Source organism: Guillardia theta, assembly GCF_000315625.1.
Source record: "Guillardia theta CCMP2712 unplaced genomic scaffold GUITHscaffold_14, whole genome shotgun sequence".
Classification (NCBI taxonomy): Eukaryota; class Cryptophyceae; order Pyrenomonadales; family Geminigeraceae; genus Guillardia; species Guillardia theta.
Genome location: NW_005434660.1, coordinates 912369 through 929976, shown reverse-complemented (window position 1 = coordinate 929976; position 17608 = coordinate 912369). Strand labels below are relative to the sequence as shown.

The 17608-nt window shown below is 54.8% G+C and overlaps 5 protein-coding genes and 2 non-coding genes across 7 annotated transcripts in view; 4 read left to right on the top strand and 3 right to left on the bottom strand.

The window, feature by feature from the left end:
- Window positions 1–2372, bottom strand: part of P97A (transitional endoplasmic reticulum ATPase A) — a gene marked incomplete at its 3' end in the record, with an annotated part of 6545 nt that extends 4173 nt beyond the window's left edge. The window contains exons 1-7 of the mRNA XM_005837602.1: window positions 1936–2372; window positions 1599–1797; window positions 1491–1570; window positions 1402–1444; window positions 1247–1348; window positions 1128–1196; window positions 80–966 (exon numbers count right to left, since the gene is read on the bottom strand). Of these exons, the coding sequence (XP_005837659.1) occupies window positions 80–966; window positions 1128–1196; window positions 1247–1348; window positions 1402–1444; window positions 1491–1570; window positions 1599–1797; window positions 1936–2210 (1655 nt within the window). The 5' untranslated portion in view covers window positions 2211–2372. The remainder of the gene's footprint in view (window positions 1–79; window positions 967–1127; window positions 1197–1246; window positions 1349–1401; window positions 1445–1490; window positions 1571–1598; window positions 1798–1935) is intronic.
- Window positions 2373–5056: 2684 nt separating this feature from the next.
- On the top strand, window positions 5057–7403 carry GUITHDRAFT_161857 (hypothetical protein). Its single transcript, XM_005837580.1, has 13 exons — window positions 5057–5456; window positions 5515–5580; window positions 5708–5889; window positions 5937–5970; window positions 6027–6101; window positions 6259–6315; window positions 6365–6451; window positions 6504–6611; window positions 6668–6792; window positions 6848–6920; window positions 6971–7069; window positions 7150–7216; window positions 7268–7403. The coding sequence occupies exons 1-13, from the start codon at window positions 5124–5126 to the stop codon at window positions 7291–7293; spliced, it is 1332 nt and encodes a 443-aa protein (XP_005837637.1). The 5' UTR covers window positions 5057–5123; the 3' UTR covers window positions 7294–7403.
- A 312-nt stretch (window positions 7404–7715) lies between these two features.
- GUITHDRAFT_t33 lies at window positions 7716–7787 on the top strand. The gene has a single exon. It is a non-coding gene; the product is annotated as a tRNA-Pro (tRNA).
- Window positions 7788–8408: 621 nt separating this feature from the next.
- On the bottom strand, window positions 8409–8480 carry GUITHDRAFT_t32. The gene has a single exon. It is a non-coding gene; the product is annotated as a tRNA-Pro (tRNA).
- Window positions 8481–9743: 1263 nt separating this feature from the next.
- On the bottom strand, window positions 9744–11815 carry GUITHDRAFT_103884 (hypothetical protein; the record flags this gene model as incomplete). Its single annotated transcript, XM_005837579.1, has 10 exons — window positions 9744–9833; window positions 9891–9911; window positions 10045–10105; window positions 10164–10254; window positions 10315–10393; window positions 10585–10706; window positions 10760–10860; window positions 10914–11134; window positions 11198–11275; window positions 11348–11815. The coding sequence occupies 10 exons, from the start codon at window positions 11813–11815 to the stop codon at window positions 9744–9746; spliced, it is 1332 nt and encodes a 443-aa protein (XP_005837636.1).
- A 1375-nt stretch (window positions 11816–13190) lies between these two features.
- On the top strand, window positions 13191–15442 carry GUITHDRAFT_103883 (hypothetical protein; the record flags this gene model as incomplete). Its single annotated transcript, XM_005837578.1, has 10 exons — window positions 13191–13676; window positions 13749–13826; window positions 13890–14110; window positions 14255–14355; window positions 14409–14530; window positions 14814–14892; window positions 14950–15040; window positions 15099–15159; window positions 15278–15298; window positions 15356–15442. The coding sequence occupies 10 exons, from the start codon at window positions 13191–13193 to the stop codon at window positions 15440–15442; spliced, it is 1347 nt and encodes a 448-aa protein (XP_005837635.1).
- Window positions 15443–16827: 1385 nt separating this feature from the next.
- GUITHDRAFT_135270 (hypothetical protein) overlaps window positions 16828–17608 on the top strand; it is a gene marked incomplete at both ends in the record, with an annotated part of 1808 nt that continues 1027 nt past the window's right edge. The window contains 2 exons of the mRNA XM_005837577.1: window positions 16828–17112; window positions 17157–17343. Coding sequence (XP_005837634.1) covers window positions 16828–17112; window positions 17157–17343 — 472 coding nt within the window. The remainder of the gene's footprint in view (window positions 17113–17156; window positions 17344–17608) is intronic.

The following is a 17608-nucleotide window of genomic DNA, read 5'->3' as shown; positions in this document are numbered from 1 at the left end:
GACACCACTTCCTTCGCCTCCCCCCTACCCCCCCCTCGCCCGTCGCACTCCTCCTCCTCCTCCTCCTCCTCCTCCTCACCCTCCAACGTCGTTCCAGGTGACATCGGGGATCTCTACAGCCTTGTCGCGCAGGGAGGAAGGATGACATTTCTGCATGGCTTGAAGGAAGTCGATGTGCCTGATCTTGATCGACTTCATCACTGACATCTCAATCTCATCAGCATCGATGTCGATCTTGTCCATCTGGCCCCTCACAGCAGCAAGACCTGCCTCCATTGCCAACTGCCCAAGATCGCCTCCCGTGTATCCATGCGTATCGTGAGCCACCTGCTGCAAGTCGACATCGTCGGCAAGCTGCATGTTCCTGGTCTTGATCTTGAGGATCTCGTAACGGCCCTTGTCATCCGGAGATGTCAACTCGATCTCCTTGGAGAACCTCCCAAACCTCCTGAGAGCTCCATCGATGTTGTTGGGCTTGCCAGTGGCGGCGACAACCATGATCTGCTTGTTCGCCGTGATTCCATCCATGAGCGACAGGAGCTGCGACACTATCCTCTTCTCAACTTCTCCGTTGGCCTTGTCTCTCTTCGGAGCGATGACGTCCACCTCGTCGATCCAGATGATCGAGGGCTGGTTCTTCTCTGCCTCCTCGAAGCATCGGCGAAGGTGAGACTCCGACTCGCCGGCCTTGCCCGACATGACCTCGGGCCCGTTGATCAGAAAGAAGAACGCTCCCGACTCGGTCGCCAGAGCCTGTCCGACCATCGTCTTTCCGCATCCAGGAGGTCCATAGAGGAGGATACCACGTGGAGGGTTCACTCCCAGCTTCGTGAAGAACGCGGGGTGCCTGAGGGGTAGTTCTATCATTTCCCGCAGCAGGTGGATCTGCTTCGAGAGTCCTCCGATGTCGTCGTAGCCAACCTCAGAGCTCCTTGCTGGGTCTTCTTCACGCTCCAATGGCTTGCCCTGTGCCCAAGTCATCGTCTGTGGGGAGGAAAGGAGAGGAATCTGGCATGGACCCAGGAAGGGATCACGAGGCAGGGGGAGAAAGAGCAAGGGAAACATCATCGTATGAGAGGGCAGAGCAGCCGAATCTCAGAAGCAGTGGAGCACAAGCTGTCTCTCACTTCAGTGTAGACGACTGTCTCAGGCGCTACGATGCCCCACTCGGTTTCTTCGTCATCGATCTGCATGACCTGGATGACAAGGTCAACTCTGGTCGTCAGTGCTGCAGCAGCGTCCCAACCTTGAAGTCAACAGTCATGTCGAGCTCCTGATTGTAGACCGGGAACACTTCGCCGACATGAACAGGGCGATAGTTCTCAAAGAAATATGGCTTCAAGAACACCTGCCCACGAGTCAGGAAATCTTCCATGGCACAACCTGATATCGTGAGCTCACCTCGAAGGGGTCTCCTTCGAACCCATTGACACTGTCTTTGAATCTGCAACCAACGTCATGTTCTCACACCTGCATCGAGCTCCACGTACGGCAAGACATGGACCCTCTTGGCATTCTTGATTTCCGGAAACTCATGGACCTTGATGCGATCCTTGCTCCCAGCTGGGATCTGGCAAGAGGATCAGGCATGACATCACGTTGCCAGGGAATCGTACTCGGAGATACTTCGAAGCCACGTCGGGGAGGCGTGCTTCTTCCACCTTAATCGACTCATCGGGGACGACCACGAGGACTGTCTCCCTCGACCGCCTCCCTTTCACTTTAATGGTGTCGCCATTGAAAAATCCGAGCTCCTGGATCCTGTCGGGGTGGAGTCCGATAATACTGTTATCCTTGCTGCAATCAAACGTGTCAATTCACGTACTTACACTCGATCTACTAGAGCTCATGGCAATGCACCAGAAACCAAGTGCAAGAGATATATGGACAATGGTAGCAAGGCAATGGAGGCAAGTCCCGAAGGGATCAGCTCACCTGGTTGCCTCACGGACAAGCAAACGATTAGGAGAGATGAAACCAGGATGCTTCTTGGTCTTTGCATCGGCATCAACAGCAGAAGCCGGCTCCGTAGTCATTGCGACGTTCCCTCCCCTCAAACGCATGCAGGATGATTGAGAGAGCCCCTGTTGTTTCATTCCGAGCAGCATGTTGCCATTCACTGAGATATCTGCATCGACGAGAGAAGAAACCAGTGTGAGGGCAACTGCAACGCATGCAAGGCTCGGCCAAAGCATGGTGGATCTGGGCATGGTAGTGCTTGTTTTCTTGCCTTCCACTTTCCCTTCCCCTGAGCAGATTCAGAGCAGCAAAACTGCTTTGACAACCTTGAGGATCAGCAAATCTCCTTCCTCTCCCTACTCTTCTGTGCCTGTATCCCTGTTTCTCTTGTGTGTTTTTTTCCGTTTTTTTTCCTCCCTCCCCGCGCGCTGCACGAAACCGGCCCCCTGCTTTGCCTACCCCACCCTTGACTAATTGCAACCCTACCCTGACTTTAATTTCCTCATTCCTCCATCACCCCTCTAAGACCACTATACTACCCATGCCAATCCCACTCATCAGGACCCCATCAATTGAAGACCCCACTTTTCACAACACTACCGGTCCCTCTGAACTACACCCACCCCCCTTTCTGACTAGTCTCTCCCATACCCTTGCCGCAAGTACTACTTTCATATATCACCCTACCCCACTGATGCCTCTTTTCTCTATATGGTAGTACCCACCCCATCGTTTCATAATTCACAGTTCAACCGGTCATTTTCCGCGGTGATTGGAGGGTGTCGTAGGGCTTCCCATTAAATATATATATAATTATAACTTTTTGTATAAACCGATACTACACGTTAACCCACAAATGTTTTTAAAATTAGTAAGAAAAATAAAAAGTATCATTCGAGCTTGATGAGTAAATGATCTAGGTACTCTGTTCTGTACTGTAAGTAATGTACTTGTATTGTACCGATACCTAGCTAAACCACTTTGACTCATAACCGAGTGCAGTTGAAACCTGTCACGAAACAGGCTCCGGAGCCGGGAGTCGCCGAGTACGGTCACACTGTCCGATCCCGGGGCGCCGGGCGGCCCTGCGATCGGACTCTCGAGTCGGACTCGGGGACGGCGCCGGGACCGGGCCGGCCGGTCGGTCCGTCCGGGCGGGCGGGCCGGCGGCACTGCCGCACGGTGACCGGTAAGGGCCTCCGATACTACTGACTTGTGACTTGAAGTTCAACCGGGTTTATCATAGTACCGCCGGTTTGAACTTGAAGGGTCGGGGGCCGGAGCCTCGACTCTCGGTATTCAATCAATGGGTCTTAGGGCACTGTGATGGCCCGGAGAGGCTCGGATCACTGATCGGAACAGAGAGACACTACCCGGCGGCGGCCGGGTGGGACTGCCGAACTGAGCACCGTGCTCCGACTCGGCAGTGCGGCTGAGCGGCTAATAGGCTGCGGCCCGGCCCCCGCCGCAGCCCGGGGGCCCGGGCCCCGGGCAGCGGCACTGCCTTGAACTGACTCACCGCCGGATATGGGGCCTCCAGTCACAGTGAACCGTCAGTGCCGGGCCCACTGTGGTGGCATACAAGCAGAATGAAAAAATGGCATTGCTAGTACCGGTATGTAGCGGCCGCGGCACTGCGGCACAGAGCCGACTCAGTCAGGCTCCAGGCCGGGGCCCGCCCGGGCCGGCGCCCGGACTCGGGCCGCCCGGCCGAGCCCGGCTCACTGAGTCAAGTCCGTAAGTCACTTGTTGTCGGTATGCTTTTAACTTTGAGTAAAGATCTATGGTACCAGAAAACTCAATAACTCATTGTTAAATTTCTACCTCGTACTCCAAATATCTTACCATACCCATACAGATATAAAACAAGATTATTATGATAAAACGTTTTATAAGAGATTTCTACCCCACCCCATTCTGCAGCCTGTGCTTGTCCTAAAAGAAGCAGGTTCCCTTACAAACAACCCTCACCCCCATTTCCGTTCCACTACCCCTTCTATCTCCAATTCTCACCCACCCTCAGCTCTTGTCTGGACACCACCTTAAATCAAGTACCCCTTTGTTTATAAGAAAGATCCGCTGAGCACTGACCCCTACTTCACCCACCCCTTGCTACATAATATTCCCATCCATCACAGTCACCCCCACCCCCCTGACGATAATCTCACCCCATCATTTGGTAACCCACCAGGACGATTCTTCAAAATACATCACTAAACCACCCGTCTTTGCTAAGCATTTGTAGTACCCTACCATGCTAGTCTTCCCAATCAGTTGATGGCACCCCCATAAGAATAACCCTACCCTATCGCCTGTGAAATACAACCCCCACCAGTCGCTCTCTTTCACTACCCCTTCAATTTCGCAATCTGACCCCCACCCTCTAGGACTCTCATACCACCCCTACCATCGAGTTCAGGGCCTACCACCCCGTACCCTCGTTCCCTCCCTCCCCGTGCATGGCCTGGCGGGGCCGCCTGTTATGAAAGGCATGGTAGAAAGAGCATGGGAATGCAGGTCAGAGCAAGCCTAGACGAAGAAGGACAACATGGAGCAGACAGAGAGGGAACAGAGAAGAAGAAGTGAGGACAAACATTGAGTGTGAGAACACGAGGACAGGGGATACGATCCAGAACGGGGTTGAGCAACAGAACCATGGGGGTAGCAGAACAGGGTGTTACTCCGAGACAGAAGGTTGGAGACTAGATTAGATGATGGTGAGATAGGTGAGATTGCTGAGTCTTGACTTTTCATCAAATATACGAATTTCCCCTGTTTGGTGTTCGCAGACAGTTGCCGCGACGGGTCTTCTGGTTGAGCATGCGAGGATCGGAAAGTTGGTGGGGGCCGAACTAAGAAGAGCATGGACGAGATATGAGACAAATGAAAGATGTACATTTGTGTGTAGGGAAGACCGAACAGGACAGTGATGTCCCGAGTGCCAAGTACCTAGGAAGGTGGAGGCTGTATAGTGTGAAAGCAGCAACGAGGGCAGTCGCGATGTAGAGACCAGAGGCCATTGAGACAGTACAGCAACGACAAAGGAACGTCTTGAAAGATTTGAGCGAATCCCCTGTGACTGATCGATGGTTTGTGCAGATTTTGATATTGAATTGACATCCATATTGGCTGCACTGGCCAACTCGGTTTCCACGCCCTAAAGGATGTGGAAAGTTTTTTGCATCGCTGCAGCACTTCAGTGTCTGTCAGATGGAATCAGTGCAGAAACCATGGCAGCAGCGACTACATACCATGAGGGTCTGTCGAGCATGCTGCGTCTCCGTGGTGGCTCGGGGAGGAGGCTTGCGGCAGTGGCTTCAGCGAAAGAAGTTCCAAAGACATTGCATTTCGCAGACAAACTGACGGGAGGGTCAGCTACGATGCCGACAAACAGAACCTGGAAAATTGTGAATGCGACTGATGCAGTGTTGCCTGAAAAGGCGGTGGGCTCGTCCGTTGGAGGTCCGCTGATCACAACTGAACCAGAGATGGGAAAGGTTGAATTTGATCATGATGTTTGGAGATCCGCTGAGATGTTTTTCTTCCTTTGCGCAGAAAACTGCCGATTTTCTGCTCCAATCGCCAAAAATCACTTTCGTAGAGCCATGGAAACGTGCACTGGTATGAAGTTTTTCTTCTTCCTCCACAAAATCCTTGATCTTCCCTCCCCAAAGCCTTTTATCATAACCTCTTCCCTTGGTTTGTCCTTCTCTCTGATAGCTGGTTCTCACTGTACTCGATGCTGCAGGTGAACATTGATTATTTTGATATTAACACAAAGGGGAAGAACATGGCTGTCGGCTCCACGTTTGTCATCCCCTTGCTGTCGATTTGTATTCCCTTTGCCCTTCCTTTCGTTCCTTTCCATAGTCCGATGTTTCTGCCTCCTTTCGGCAAAAGCTTCACTAGGGTCAGACTTTTACCAGACAGGTGCCTGATGCATGATCCTTGTGGTAAAGCTGATCTTTCCTCGCCAGTGGCTCCTGGTTGAACCGCTTGATGCGTTCGCCGGTAAGGCTCCAATTGTGACGTGAGCAGATTCCATGCTGATGTGTGGTGCCATGTAGATTGCGCCGATGCCGGGGATGTTCAGTACCCGACGGACTGATCCGTTGGATGCGATGCAGAAGCGACCTTGGCTGGTGAGTTGAGGTTTCCAACTTGACATTCGACCTCGGCACCGTTGTCCATGATTGCTCTTCGTCCTCCCTCCTTTTCCTTGTGCTGCCCTATTGCCATCACCACTGTCACCTTCTATTAGAATGGGGCGTGGTTACCTTCTGAACAACTTCACGGCAGGCGATCCCCTTGAAGCCCTCGGGTCCTTTGTCTCATCCTCATCCGGCGTCGCGAAAGGTTAGTCCTTCACCTCCCAAACGGCAGGAAGTCATGGTGATCCTGCTAGATTGACCCACGCGAAACCATCGGCGGCATGATCTTGTGTGAACGAACGATGAATGTCAGAACAGGGGATACTTTGAACTATCTAGAGGTAAGGACTATCCTTTCTGAGGGATGCTTGCTGGCTCAAGTTGTTGTTGCAGCTTCGTGCAACGGGCAAGGTCGAGTACGCAAGCGTGGGCGTCATGGTTCCACCCGACCTGCTTGAAGTGGACGTGACAAGGGAGTTCGACTTCAGTGGATGTCCCAAGGTGCTGCATGCTCCTCCGCCAGCTCCCTCCTCGCGCTTGCACTCACAGTCTGACAGGGAGAGTGCGCTGTATTCGTGGGCAACGGCGCTCTCCTATGGAACTTTGGCCCTCCCAAAGAAGGCATTCCAGCCCACATGGCTGCCATGTCCTCGGCCCCTCCCGATCCGAAGTACAGCATCAGGTACTGCTCGACATTGGGCAGGATGGGGTGCGCCTGGTGACGAGCTGCGCGACAGGAGCGGAGACAGAGTCGGGCTGCTGGTGGACGTTGCTAGGGGGCGATTCGCAGTCCTGAGGAACGGAAAGATGGTGAGACTTTCCAGCTGGGGTGCATCTGGGTGTGTGACGCTGAGCTCTAGATCTACCTCCGCTGTGATCTTCCGGAGAATGTCCCCCTCAAGTTCTTGGTCGGCTGCTCAACGCCAGGAAGCTCCTGGACTATGGTGGCGCCTAAGAAGGTAGATGATGCTGTCCTGTGTCCTTTCCCTCCTGTTCTTCCTGATGCTGCTCGCGCTGCTTGCATCTCACATGATTGCAGGCAAGGGAGAGCCTGAAGAATGTTGACTGGACGCTGTTCTATGCTGCTCCAGCCATGGCGTTTCTAGGTGAGGAGCAAGCGCTTGGTTTGGAGGACGAGAGGACTGATCGCATGGCAGGTGGACCGGATCGACGTTTCATCTGATAGTATCACATCATGTATTGCAAAGCTAAGAAGGGCGGGAATAGAAGAGAATTGATGTAATCTCGTTGAAACTTATTTTCAAACCAATATTAAAAGCGGATGCTCCTGACAATTCCTCGTGATTTCCCTTATCTTACTTCACGAATATTGCTCGTACATCGTCCTAGAGCAACTCTTGCTCATACATCGTCCTAGAGCAACTCGTTGGCTTCCCACTAGAGCAGGTGGGGGAGCGGAGGCGCTGCTGTGCATGTCGTATCTCCTCCCTGAGTGATCCCCATAAATCACCCCCACCCCTCCGAGCCCCCCAAAACACTAATGGAATACCCTCTTTTCTCCATCCAAACTACCGGTCACAATCCACCCCTACCCCCCCACTACATTCTGCCAATAAAATCCTTGGACGACCCGTTTTCCACAACGGGGATTTGGTCTAGCGGTATGATTCTCGCTTAGGGTGCGAGAGGTCCCGGGTTCGAACCCCGGAATCCCCCTGCCGACAGCAGGGCCCCAAGGGATTCCCAACCTCCCTCCTCACAACCTTTTTTCTCACACATACTCCCCCCACCCTCACTACCTCACCACTACCCCCTTTCCCATTAGACCTTCACATAGCAAAACGAGCACCTCGAGACAGACTGTACCTTACAGCTCTCTTGAAGGGGTGCACCCCGTTATGCATCAGGACAGCCTAGCCTTGATATTCTATCAAGTCAGTGTCTAACAGAAATTCATCTACCTCCTACCCTCCAGCTCTGATCACCCCCACCCTCCACCCCATCCCGGCGAACTTTTTCGGTTTCGAAAAAAAAGACACATGCTGAGATGTGGTGAGGGTGGGGGTACATGAGATGAGAGGGTAAGATGTATGCGAGTTGACACTAATACCTCATTTATGAAATTCTTCATCTCTTCACCACACACGCTTGATGGTGATCCCAGGATGCAAATGATTGACACCAGTGATGTCTGTCTCGAGGTGCTCGTTTTGCTATGTGAAGGTCTAATGGGAAAGGGGGTAGTGGTGAGGTAGTGAGGGTGGGGGAGAGTGTGTGTGAGGCAAAAAAGGTTGTGAGGAGGGAGGTTGGGAATCCCTTGGGGCCCTGCTGTCGGCAGGGGGATTCCGGGGTTCGAACCCGGGACCTCTCGCACCCTAAGCGAGAATCATACCGCTAGACCAAATCCCCGTTGTAAACGATGCCCACTAATGGCGTCCAAGTTAACTCGCCAGTGCGGCCGCCGGGCCCGGGCCAGTAAAAAAAAATAGTTCTCGGCCCGCCAGCCTTTCCGAGCCTTGCTCGTTTCTGAAAAGTTTCAACCGTCGCCGCCGTCACGGCCCCGGCGGCCGGGCGGCCGCGGGCCGGGCCGTGCCGGGCCCGGGCCGCGGCCGTCACCCGGGGCCGCCGCCGTGCCCGGTCCGTCAGTGACCGGTACGGTACGGTCGCGGCGTGGCCCGCCCGTTCGCTTGTTGGTTTTGGGGTTCCTTTTCCTGTGGGGCTCTGATACAGGCGTGGTAGAGTTTGAAGAGGGAAATGCACAGGGGTGGGTCCTGTAATCGCAATTAGAGCCGTTTCCATGATTAGTACCAGAAGGACAGGATCGAGAATTAACTAAAGCTATAAGCGAACGTAATGCACCAGCAGACAGGTCACCGGGTCCATTGCGGGCGGCCCTGCGGCCAGGCTGACTGCCCGCGGCCAGTGACCGTCGCGGGCCGGGCCGGGCCCGCGGCGGCCGCCTCACGGCCGGCGCACTGCCAGGCTGGGGCCGGGCTGCACTGCACTGCGGCGCGGCAAGCCAACTTAGTTACCGTAGTACTGCCAGACTCGCGGCGGCATGAGCGGTCACTGCAGTGAGAAAAAATTCAGTCTTATCAAAGAAATTCTCGGCGACTAAGTCTGTAGGCTACGGTAGCGGAAATTTGACGGTGTGCTTGCCAGTTTCTCGGCGTACGGCGCCGGGTACCCGGTGACTCTCATGATGGCCCCGCCGCTGGTGCGCCGGCTCCCGCGGCCGGGCCGCTCCGTCACAGCCTGTGCTGGCGGCGGGCGGCCCCGACGGTGGCACCACGACTGAGCGTTCCTCACCTAGTCGGCAACCGTTGGAGGTTTTGGGGCCTGGCAGTATTGAACAGCAATTATAGGGCCTTGAACTCGAAAAATTGCGGCCCTCGTCCACCCCGCCCCCCCGATTCAGTGAGCGGGGTGCTGCAGTCCGAGTTCACTCAGTGACCGTTCTCAGTGAGTGACGGGAGTCCCCGGCGTACATCTCACAGCCCGGAGCCTGTGACGGTGACCGACCTGAGTACTCTGACAATCCGATCACTGGCGCGCCCGGCAGGGGCCCGGCAGCGGGATGACCCGGACAACCCCCCCCGCCCCCCCGGGCACAGGGGGTGCCGTTCAGATCGCGTTCCACGGTTGGCGCTCAGTTCCAGCGGGGAATGGCATTCACTCCTCGTCATCCTCCCCTAGCAGCCCCACCAGCGTCACGTCTGCCTCCTCCTGCCTCCGCATCAAGTACGAGTAGCGGTAGGGCTCCTGCATCCCCACCAGCACGTCAGACCCCCCCACCTGACTCCCCGACCTGCAACGCACCTCGACGGCGGTCTTGAACACCTGCTCTCCCCGTCAGCTCAGCCCCTCCTAGCCCTCCTCCTCCCTCCTCCTCCCCAACGTCGTAAAAGTAAAGACTCCGATCCTTACCCTCCTCGCCCCCGCCCCCCCCCCCCTCCCACGTCCTCCCTCCTACCTGTCCTTGATGTCGGATCGCGTCCGACGTGAAGGTCCAAGTCCTCGTGTGGAAGCAGATGCTGCGCAGCCGACCAGAATGAGGAAGGGCCCGAGGATGCAACAGCCGGACAAACTCACTTGTCCTCTACTCCACAGAAGAAGGCGGTGAACTTGAACTCCTCCTCCTGTCCCGTCCAGTGTCCCACGAGCCGCACCATAGAGTTGACACCTGCTCCACAAGCTGTCAGAGCAGCACCCGGAGGAGCAAGAGGAGGAAAGGATAGTCAACCTCTCGCTTCCTTTATCTCTGAGCCATCCACCGGCAGCTTCATCAGCCGCATCCAAGGTGACTTGAATCCTCCGAGCATCTTCGTCCACGCATCATGAGCAACTGCGAATGACTCCCTAGATCCCTAGATCCTCCTCCCCTACCATCGTCTCCCTTGCTCCTCCCCTGATCCTTTCCAGATTCCCGTGAACCTCTCCCTTCACAACTGACCCTGCGCTACGTCTACTACTCCTCTCCTCGACTTCGTGGCACATGCCACCTTTCAATCACCTGCGGCAGGAGTATCCGAACATGAATCTGCGTGCAGAGCATCCCGCTGCTGTTCGGGTCAAACATTACATGTGCTTGATGCCTTGTTGCAAGGAACGAGAAGACAGCGTCCTGCGCTGACGCTACACCAACCACGACGTCACTCCTCCCTCTAGCCGACAAGAGACAAGTCCACCTAGACGTGCCATGGCTCCTTGCCTGATCCACTCGATGATCGAGACGGAGGCATCCGATTCTCGGAACGCCGGCATGTAGAGCCCCAGGAATCCCACTTGACTACAAAGGGGTTACAACCTCAACAGAACTCTCATACCCCATCTTCTGCTTACTTGCTCAGACCATACGCTTTCATCGCCCCGTCTACCTTCCACGGCGCCGAGTTCGACCCCTCCGTACTGTACATGTACACCCCGAACAGATGCCGCAAGTTCACCCTCCCCCACTCCGGGCCCCTCACCCTCTCCATATCCCCTGACACCATGAACATCCCCTCCCTCCCCTCCCTCGTCCACATCGCTTCCATCCGCACCCTCACCATCACCACCGTGTACTTCCGAAACACCCTCAGCATCACCTCGACCCCCCCACCTCCTCCCGCCTTCCTCCCCTCTACCCCCTGCGCCCGCCTCCCGTACTCCCGCAGCCTGTCCGCGTCGTCCGTGTCCACAAAGTGCATCAAGCTCTGCCCCACCTGCTCGCACAGCCCCGTCACCCTCTCCTCTCCCACCCGGGCAAACACATCGAGCCCCTCCCTCCTCCTCACCATGGTCGTCCCGAACACTGACTCCCGGTACTCGCCCTCGAAGCCTGCGCTCATTCTCCGGATCCTCCAGCTCGGAAGCTCCACCACCACCATCCGCTCCCGGTGGCTCGTGAGCATGGCATCGAGCAGAATCTCCCCCGTGCAGCTCGAGGGCTGGTCGTTCCTTGAAGCAGCAGGGGCTAGGGCCTGGTTGGAGGGAGCAGAGTGGGAACGTCGGAGCGCTCTGACATGGTCGACAGCATCGGCAAGGAGCTGTTCTCGGTTCCTCCCCGAAGGGAGCTGCCCCTTATGCTTGTCCGTTGACATTCTGGTGGTCGGGACCTTGTGGTCGAGCTGGGACAGAAGGTCGGTTGTTAGGGCTCGTTCTCTTGCCTTGCACTCTTTCTGGAGCTCTCGCTTTCTGGCATTCCTCATGTCTTTGTGCTTCTTAAGCTCCAGGGTGTCAATGTTGTATGCAGTTGTATGCATTGTCAGCAATAGTTGAGGTTTGTTTCACAGCTATGCAGGCACATTAGAACTCCCCTGCGTCAACCCGTCAGCTTCACATGTCGGTGGTAGACGGCTTGCTACTTGCTCCACCTTTTCTCTGTCTCATGCTTTGCTCTCTTGTCTTTTTTACGGACATCTTCACATACTTGCTCGGTGACTTGTTTTCAATTCATTTTTTTCTCCCCTACTATCTACTCTGTCTATCTTCCACTTTCCTCTCTCCTTCCTTTGCCTAACCTTATTCTTTCTATCTCTCCCTGCATTCTGCACTTCTCCTCTCCGCTCTTCTTTCTCGCCCTCCCCTTCTCCGCCCATGCTCTCAACAAGTATTTACACGGCTCATGGCCGTGATTGCTTTTTATCTTCACAGTCACAAGTATCTTGGAGACCCCTACTTTTAACCCACCTCTGCACTGAAATGGTATGGTGGGTACTACTGGATATACCACCCCACCCCAGAACATATCCTGTCCCCGTCCTGTTGTCCCCCAGTTGTCCCGTCCTCCGGCAAAACGGTCTCCCATCTTCTGCGGTCTCTATGTAGACCTAGATAAAAACGGTTTTTGTAACGGCATTACATGTCCCTTTCATGCACGTCGTTTCATTTCTTGTATACCCACCCCCCAGGAGCCCATCTCCAGATCTTCTGTGACGACTACCCCTTCAAATAACATGTGACTACCCTGACGTTTCATAGGGTGGTTCTACCCCTGACACCCCAAGTCCAGAGCAGGAAATAGAGCTGCCAGCAACAAATTTCGATGCGAATGAGCGAGGGGAAGAGAACAGGAGGGATGGGGATGGGGATGGGGATGGGGATGGATGGGAATGGGGAGGGAGGATGCGAGGAGGAGAAGGCGAGGAAAGGAGGGGGCGAATGAATGGAAAGATGGTGAGATGGGGGCAGAAGATAGGGGAGAGATGCGGAGAGACACGGAATAGGGAATAGAGAACATTGCAAGAAAAGGGTAAGAAACAAGCAAAATATGAAAGCATGGGAGGGTAGAGGTTGAAGAGGGCAGGCTGGAGATGATGTGAGTAGAAAGGTGTTTGAAATGATCTGAACAAGGTGAAGGAAGTTTGCACATGTTGGTCCGATTGGCTCGGTGCCGCATTAGCATTGATAAGTGTTGAGGAGGGACAAACTACTTAAATAGACATTTCTTGATACATTCACGTTTTGAAACTTTATCACAGTTTAGTACTGATCTTTGCCTTGATTTTAAAAACCAGAGATGTGGTGTATGGTCTGTGGAATCGACAAGGGGCCCAAGGTATTAAGTCAAACGTTTGATGGCTCAACAGGAAACCAGGCTAAGACCCTTGTGACGATGCGGTAGATTCAAACATCGATATGCACCAGGAAGCAGTGAAGGTCGAACCATACAACTTTCACACCCTGGAGCTTAAGAAGCACCAAGACATGAGGAATGCCAGAAAGCGACAGCTCCAGAAAGAGTGCAAACTGCGCGAACGAGCCGTTGCCAACGACCTTCTGATCCGCCTCGATGTTTGCATACCTGTAGGGCAGCAGTGGGCATCGCAGATCCTGAAAGGACATCTGCCTTCGGGGAGGAACCGAGAACAGCTCCTCGCCGATGCTGTCGACCATGTCAGAGCGCTCCGACGTTCCCACTCTGCTCCCTCCAGCCAGGCCCTAGCCCCTGCTGCTTCAAGAAGCGACCAGCCCTCGAGCTGCACGGGGGAGATTCTGCTCGATGCCATGCTCACGAGCCACCGGGAGCGGATGGTGGTGGTGGAGCTTCCGAGCTGGAGGATCCGGAGAATGAGCGCAGGCTTCGAGGGCGAGTACCGGGAGTCAGTGTTCGGGACGACCATGGTGAGGAGGAGGGAGGGGCTCGATGTGTTTGCCCGGGTGGGAGAGGAGAGGGTGACGGGGCTGTGCGAGCAGGTGGGGCAGAGCTTGATGCACTTTGTGGACACGGACGACGCGGACAGGCTGCGGGAGTACGGGAGGCGGGCGCAGGGGGTAGAGGGGAGGAAGGCGGGAGGAGGTGGGGGGGTCGAGGTGATGCTGAGGGTGTTTCGGAAGTACACGGTGGTGATGGTGAAGGTGCGGATGGAAGCGATGTGGACGAGGGAGGGGAGGGAGAGGATGTTCATGGTGTCAGGGGATATGGAGAGGGTGAGGGGCCCGGAGTGGGGGAGGGTGAACTTGCGGCATCTGTTCGGGGTGTACATGTACAGTGCGGAGGGGTCGAACTCGGCGCCGTGGAAGGTAGACGGGGCGATGCAAAATCACGGATTACCATGGTGAGCTTGCAAGATTGGGAAACCTTCGGTCAATTAGCATAATTGTGAAAATTGTTTGCACTGGGTGCTGGTGATTTTGTCTTGAAGTTTGCGATGAGCTTAACATCAGGAGTGAGCTGGCCAAAGCTGACAAAATACTTGCAGCAATAGAAACTTTCTGTCGTTGCACATGCCGGCGTTCCGAGAATCGGATGCCTCCGTCTCGATCATCGAGTGGATCAGGCAAGGAGCCATGGCACGTCTAGGTGGACTTGTCTCTTGTCGGCTAGAGGGAGGAGTGACGTCGTGGTTGGTGTAGCGTCAGCGCAGGACGCTGTCTTCTCGTTCCTTGCAAGAAGGCATCAGATTCACGTGACGTTTGACCCGAACAGCAGCGGGATACTCTGCATACATGCTTTTGTCCGGATTCTTCTTCCTCAGGTGAGAACGAGCTGAAAAGGGAGGAGGGCAGAGGTGAAAGTTGCACGTACATACAAATGTCGGGTAGGGAGGCCAAAGATGAAGGAGAGATCAGTAGCAGGTTCACGTAGAGAGTTGAGGAACAACATGAAAGCGATTGGGCGAGGCCCTGAGTACGCTCAAGGGATAGGAGTTCGATCGATGGTAGGCAGGCAGAATACAAAGGCAGAAATGTTACGAGGAGCAGGAGAAAATGAGAGATTGGGAAGAAGGATTCTTGGACGGACTTGTTGAATTGTCACAGGTGCTCGGGGGATTCAAAACATCCTGGAGCTGCCTGCTAAAGCAGCCGATGGACGGATCGCCTGTGGCGAGGATGGGAGGTGAGGAGGGCGCTGGCAGTGGGACCATGTGATGCTGAGGGTGTGCTCCGCGTTCAGACGAGTTCCAAGTCCTACGGCTCGTGGGGCACTGGACGGGACAGGAGGAGGAGTTCAAGTTCACCGCCTTCTTCTGTGGAGTAGAGGACAAGTGAGTTTGTCCGGCTGTTGCATCCTCGGGCCCTTCCTCATTCTGGTCGGCTGCGCAGCATCTGCTTCCACACGAGGACGTGGACCGTCACGTCGGACGCGATCCGACATCAAGGACAGGTAGGAGGGAGGACGTGAGGGGGGGGGGCGGCAGAGGGTAAGGATCGGAGTCTTGACGACGTTGGGGAGGAGGAGGGAGGAGGAGGGCTAGGAGGGGCTGAGCTGACGGGGAGAGCAGGTGTTCAAGACCGCCGTCGAGGTGCGTTGCAGGTCGGGGAGTCAGGTGGGGGGGTCTGACGTGCTGGTGGGGATGCAGGAGCCCTACCGCTACTCGTACTTGATGCGGAGGCAGGAGGAGGCAGACGTGACGCTGGTGGGGCTGCTAGGGGAGGATCATGAATGAGGATACCGGGGAGGAATGAGGGAGGGAGTTAAGGCGAGAGGGGAGAGGAGGAGAGTTGGATCGGGCATACCACATGTATCATTTGTGATGACTGAATCTGAAGGAGACTAAAATGATCCACTTGTGAAAATTTTCTTGCTTTAGAAATATGTCTGTTAAATTATAAAGACATCGTAAGTTACACGTGGAACACTGTTGTCAAGATACATTCCCCATCAGGCAAAACAAGAGAAGGAATCTCAACCATCAAAGTTGACAACATTAATGTTAGCTGCCGGGAGCTCGGCGACCCAGGACAAGTGAAATCCTTCGCAGCTACGAGACCAAAGAATATCCAAGCGTCACACATCAATGTTTCTAAAATTGTTCGCAGAAACTCAATCATTTCATCTTTGCATTACTACGACTTCTCATCATCACCATAATCGGCAGGGGGTGTGATTCTTGTCAATTTTGCCTTGCTGCTCCTGCTCTTCATCCTACTCCTTGCCCATCCCCCTTCCCCTGCCATCGATCCGCCTGCTCCCGCCTGCATCTGCTCTTGCTACACCTGCTGCTGCTCCACCTGCTGCTGCTGCTGCTGCTCCACCTGCTGCTGCTGCACCTCCTCCTCCTCCTCCTCCTCGTCCTCCTCCTCCTCCTCCTCCTGTCCTGCTCCACTTGCTGCTACCGCCCCTCTTATGTGCAAGGGCAACCCCCTACCCCCTTTTCTACACAGACTACCCACCCCATCGTATCTAATATCGTCGCACGTACTGAATTGCTGCCCTGACCACCCCCCAATTCTAGAGAGCAAAGTGGGGTGATGTCAGCGTGAACGTGTTGGTACAGGGAGGTGGGTCGTATGTCTGTCTGATAGGGGTGGAATTAATGGGGAACAAGGGGGTGGGATTAGAGGGAACATAGATATTGAATGGGGGTGGTTTTGTTGAAAAGAGGGTGGTACTTGTGCTGATCTGGGGGGGTAGGGGTGAAGAGAAGGGGTACGAGTGTTTTCAGACTATCGTCCGCAATGGATGGGGGAGAGGAGGAGGAGGTGGAGGTGGAGGAGGTGGAGGGATAAATGGACGGAACGGAGATGAGGGCAAAGAAGACGATATCAGGAGAAGTAGCGATCAGAGAAGAAACTCGTTGAGCAACGCAGATATAGCATCGCAAGGATCATTTATCCATAACAAAGTTAACTTGCTGCGGAGCGGCGCGGATTTTTCAGTTTTGAGGCGGAGAAAGTGGGGAGAGCATAGCGAAAAGAGTCACATTGGAAGCAAACTAGTTTGTTAATACTACTTCTCGTGTCCTGGAATGGAATGGAGGCATAGGAGGAGGTGTAGGAGGAGAATGGGAGGTATAGGAGGAGGTTCTGCAGAGTTGAGGAAAGACGTTGAATGACTTGGCAAAGGACGCAGAAAGCCGACGGTGTTATCAGCAAAGATTCTTTCCATGACAGACGACGCCGAAGAGCTCAGCAAGGAGAAAGATGCGATCCAGATGCTTGCGAGCTTGGCGGGAAGACCAACGAAGTCGCATCCCCGGGGTCGCCGAATGACAGCAAGCACAGCCCTGACGAGCATGTAGACCAACGGGTTGATGCGAAGCGGCGGAGGGAGTTTGACAACCATGACAACGGGGAGCTGTGTGCGAGATTTACTGCAACGGTGCCTTCGAAGAAGGTTCTTGTGTGGATGAGTGATGTTCAATTCTCAAGAGGACGCAGGTCGAGCGAGCGACTGCAGGGGATGATGATGCAGACGACAGCGACAGCAGACAACTCTACGACTACCTGACCCCGTCCGACCTCAAACTCACACCGCAGGCGCTTGTCTCAACGCGGGTGAGGCGCTCGCTGAGGGTTGAGAAGGAGGGGGAGGAGGAGGTGGTGGTGGAGGTGAAGAGCAGTGCAGGTATCACATTTCCGTTGCAACGTGAATGGATGCACGAGAGACTATCGGAGCCATTCGGCACTGGCCAGGCACAGGAAGGACAAGCACGCAGACGTGGGTGAAGTGGGGCTGACGGTGGAGCTCTGACGGTGTGAGCAGTGGACGAGGCACGAGCCACACGATGAGAACGAGTTCTGCATGCTGCAAGTCCCTTGCAAGGATGAGTGAGTAGAATGGAGGACATGGGATAGATGGATGGAAGTATAGATGGGGGAGGAGGGAGGAA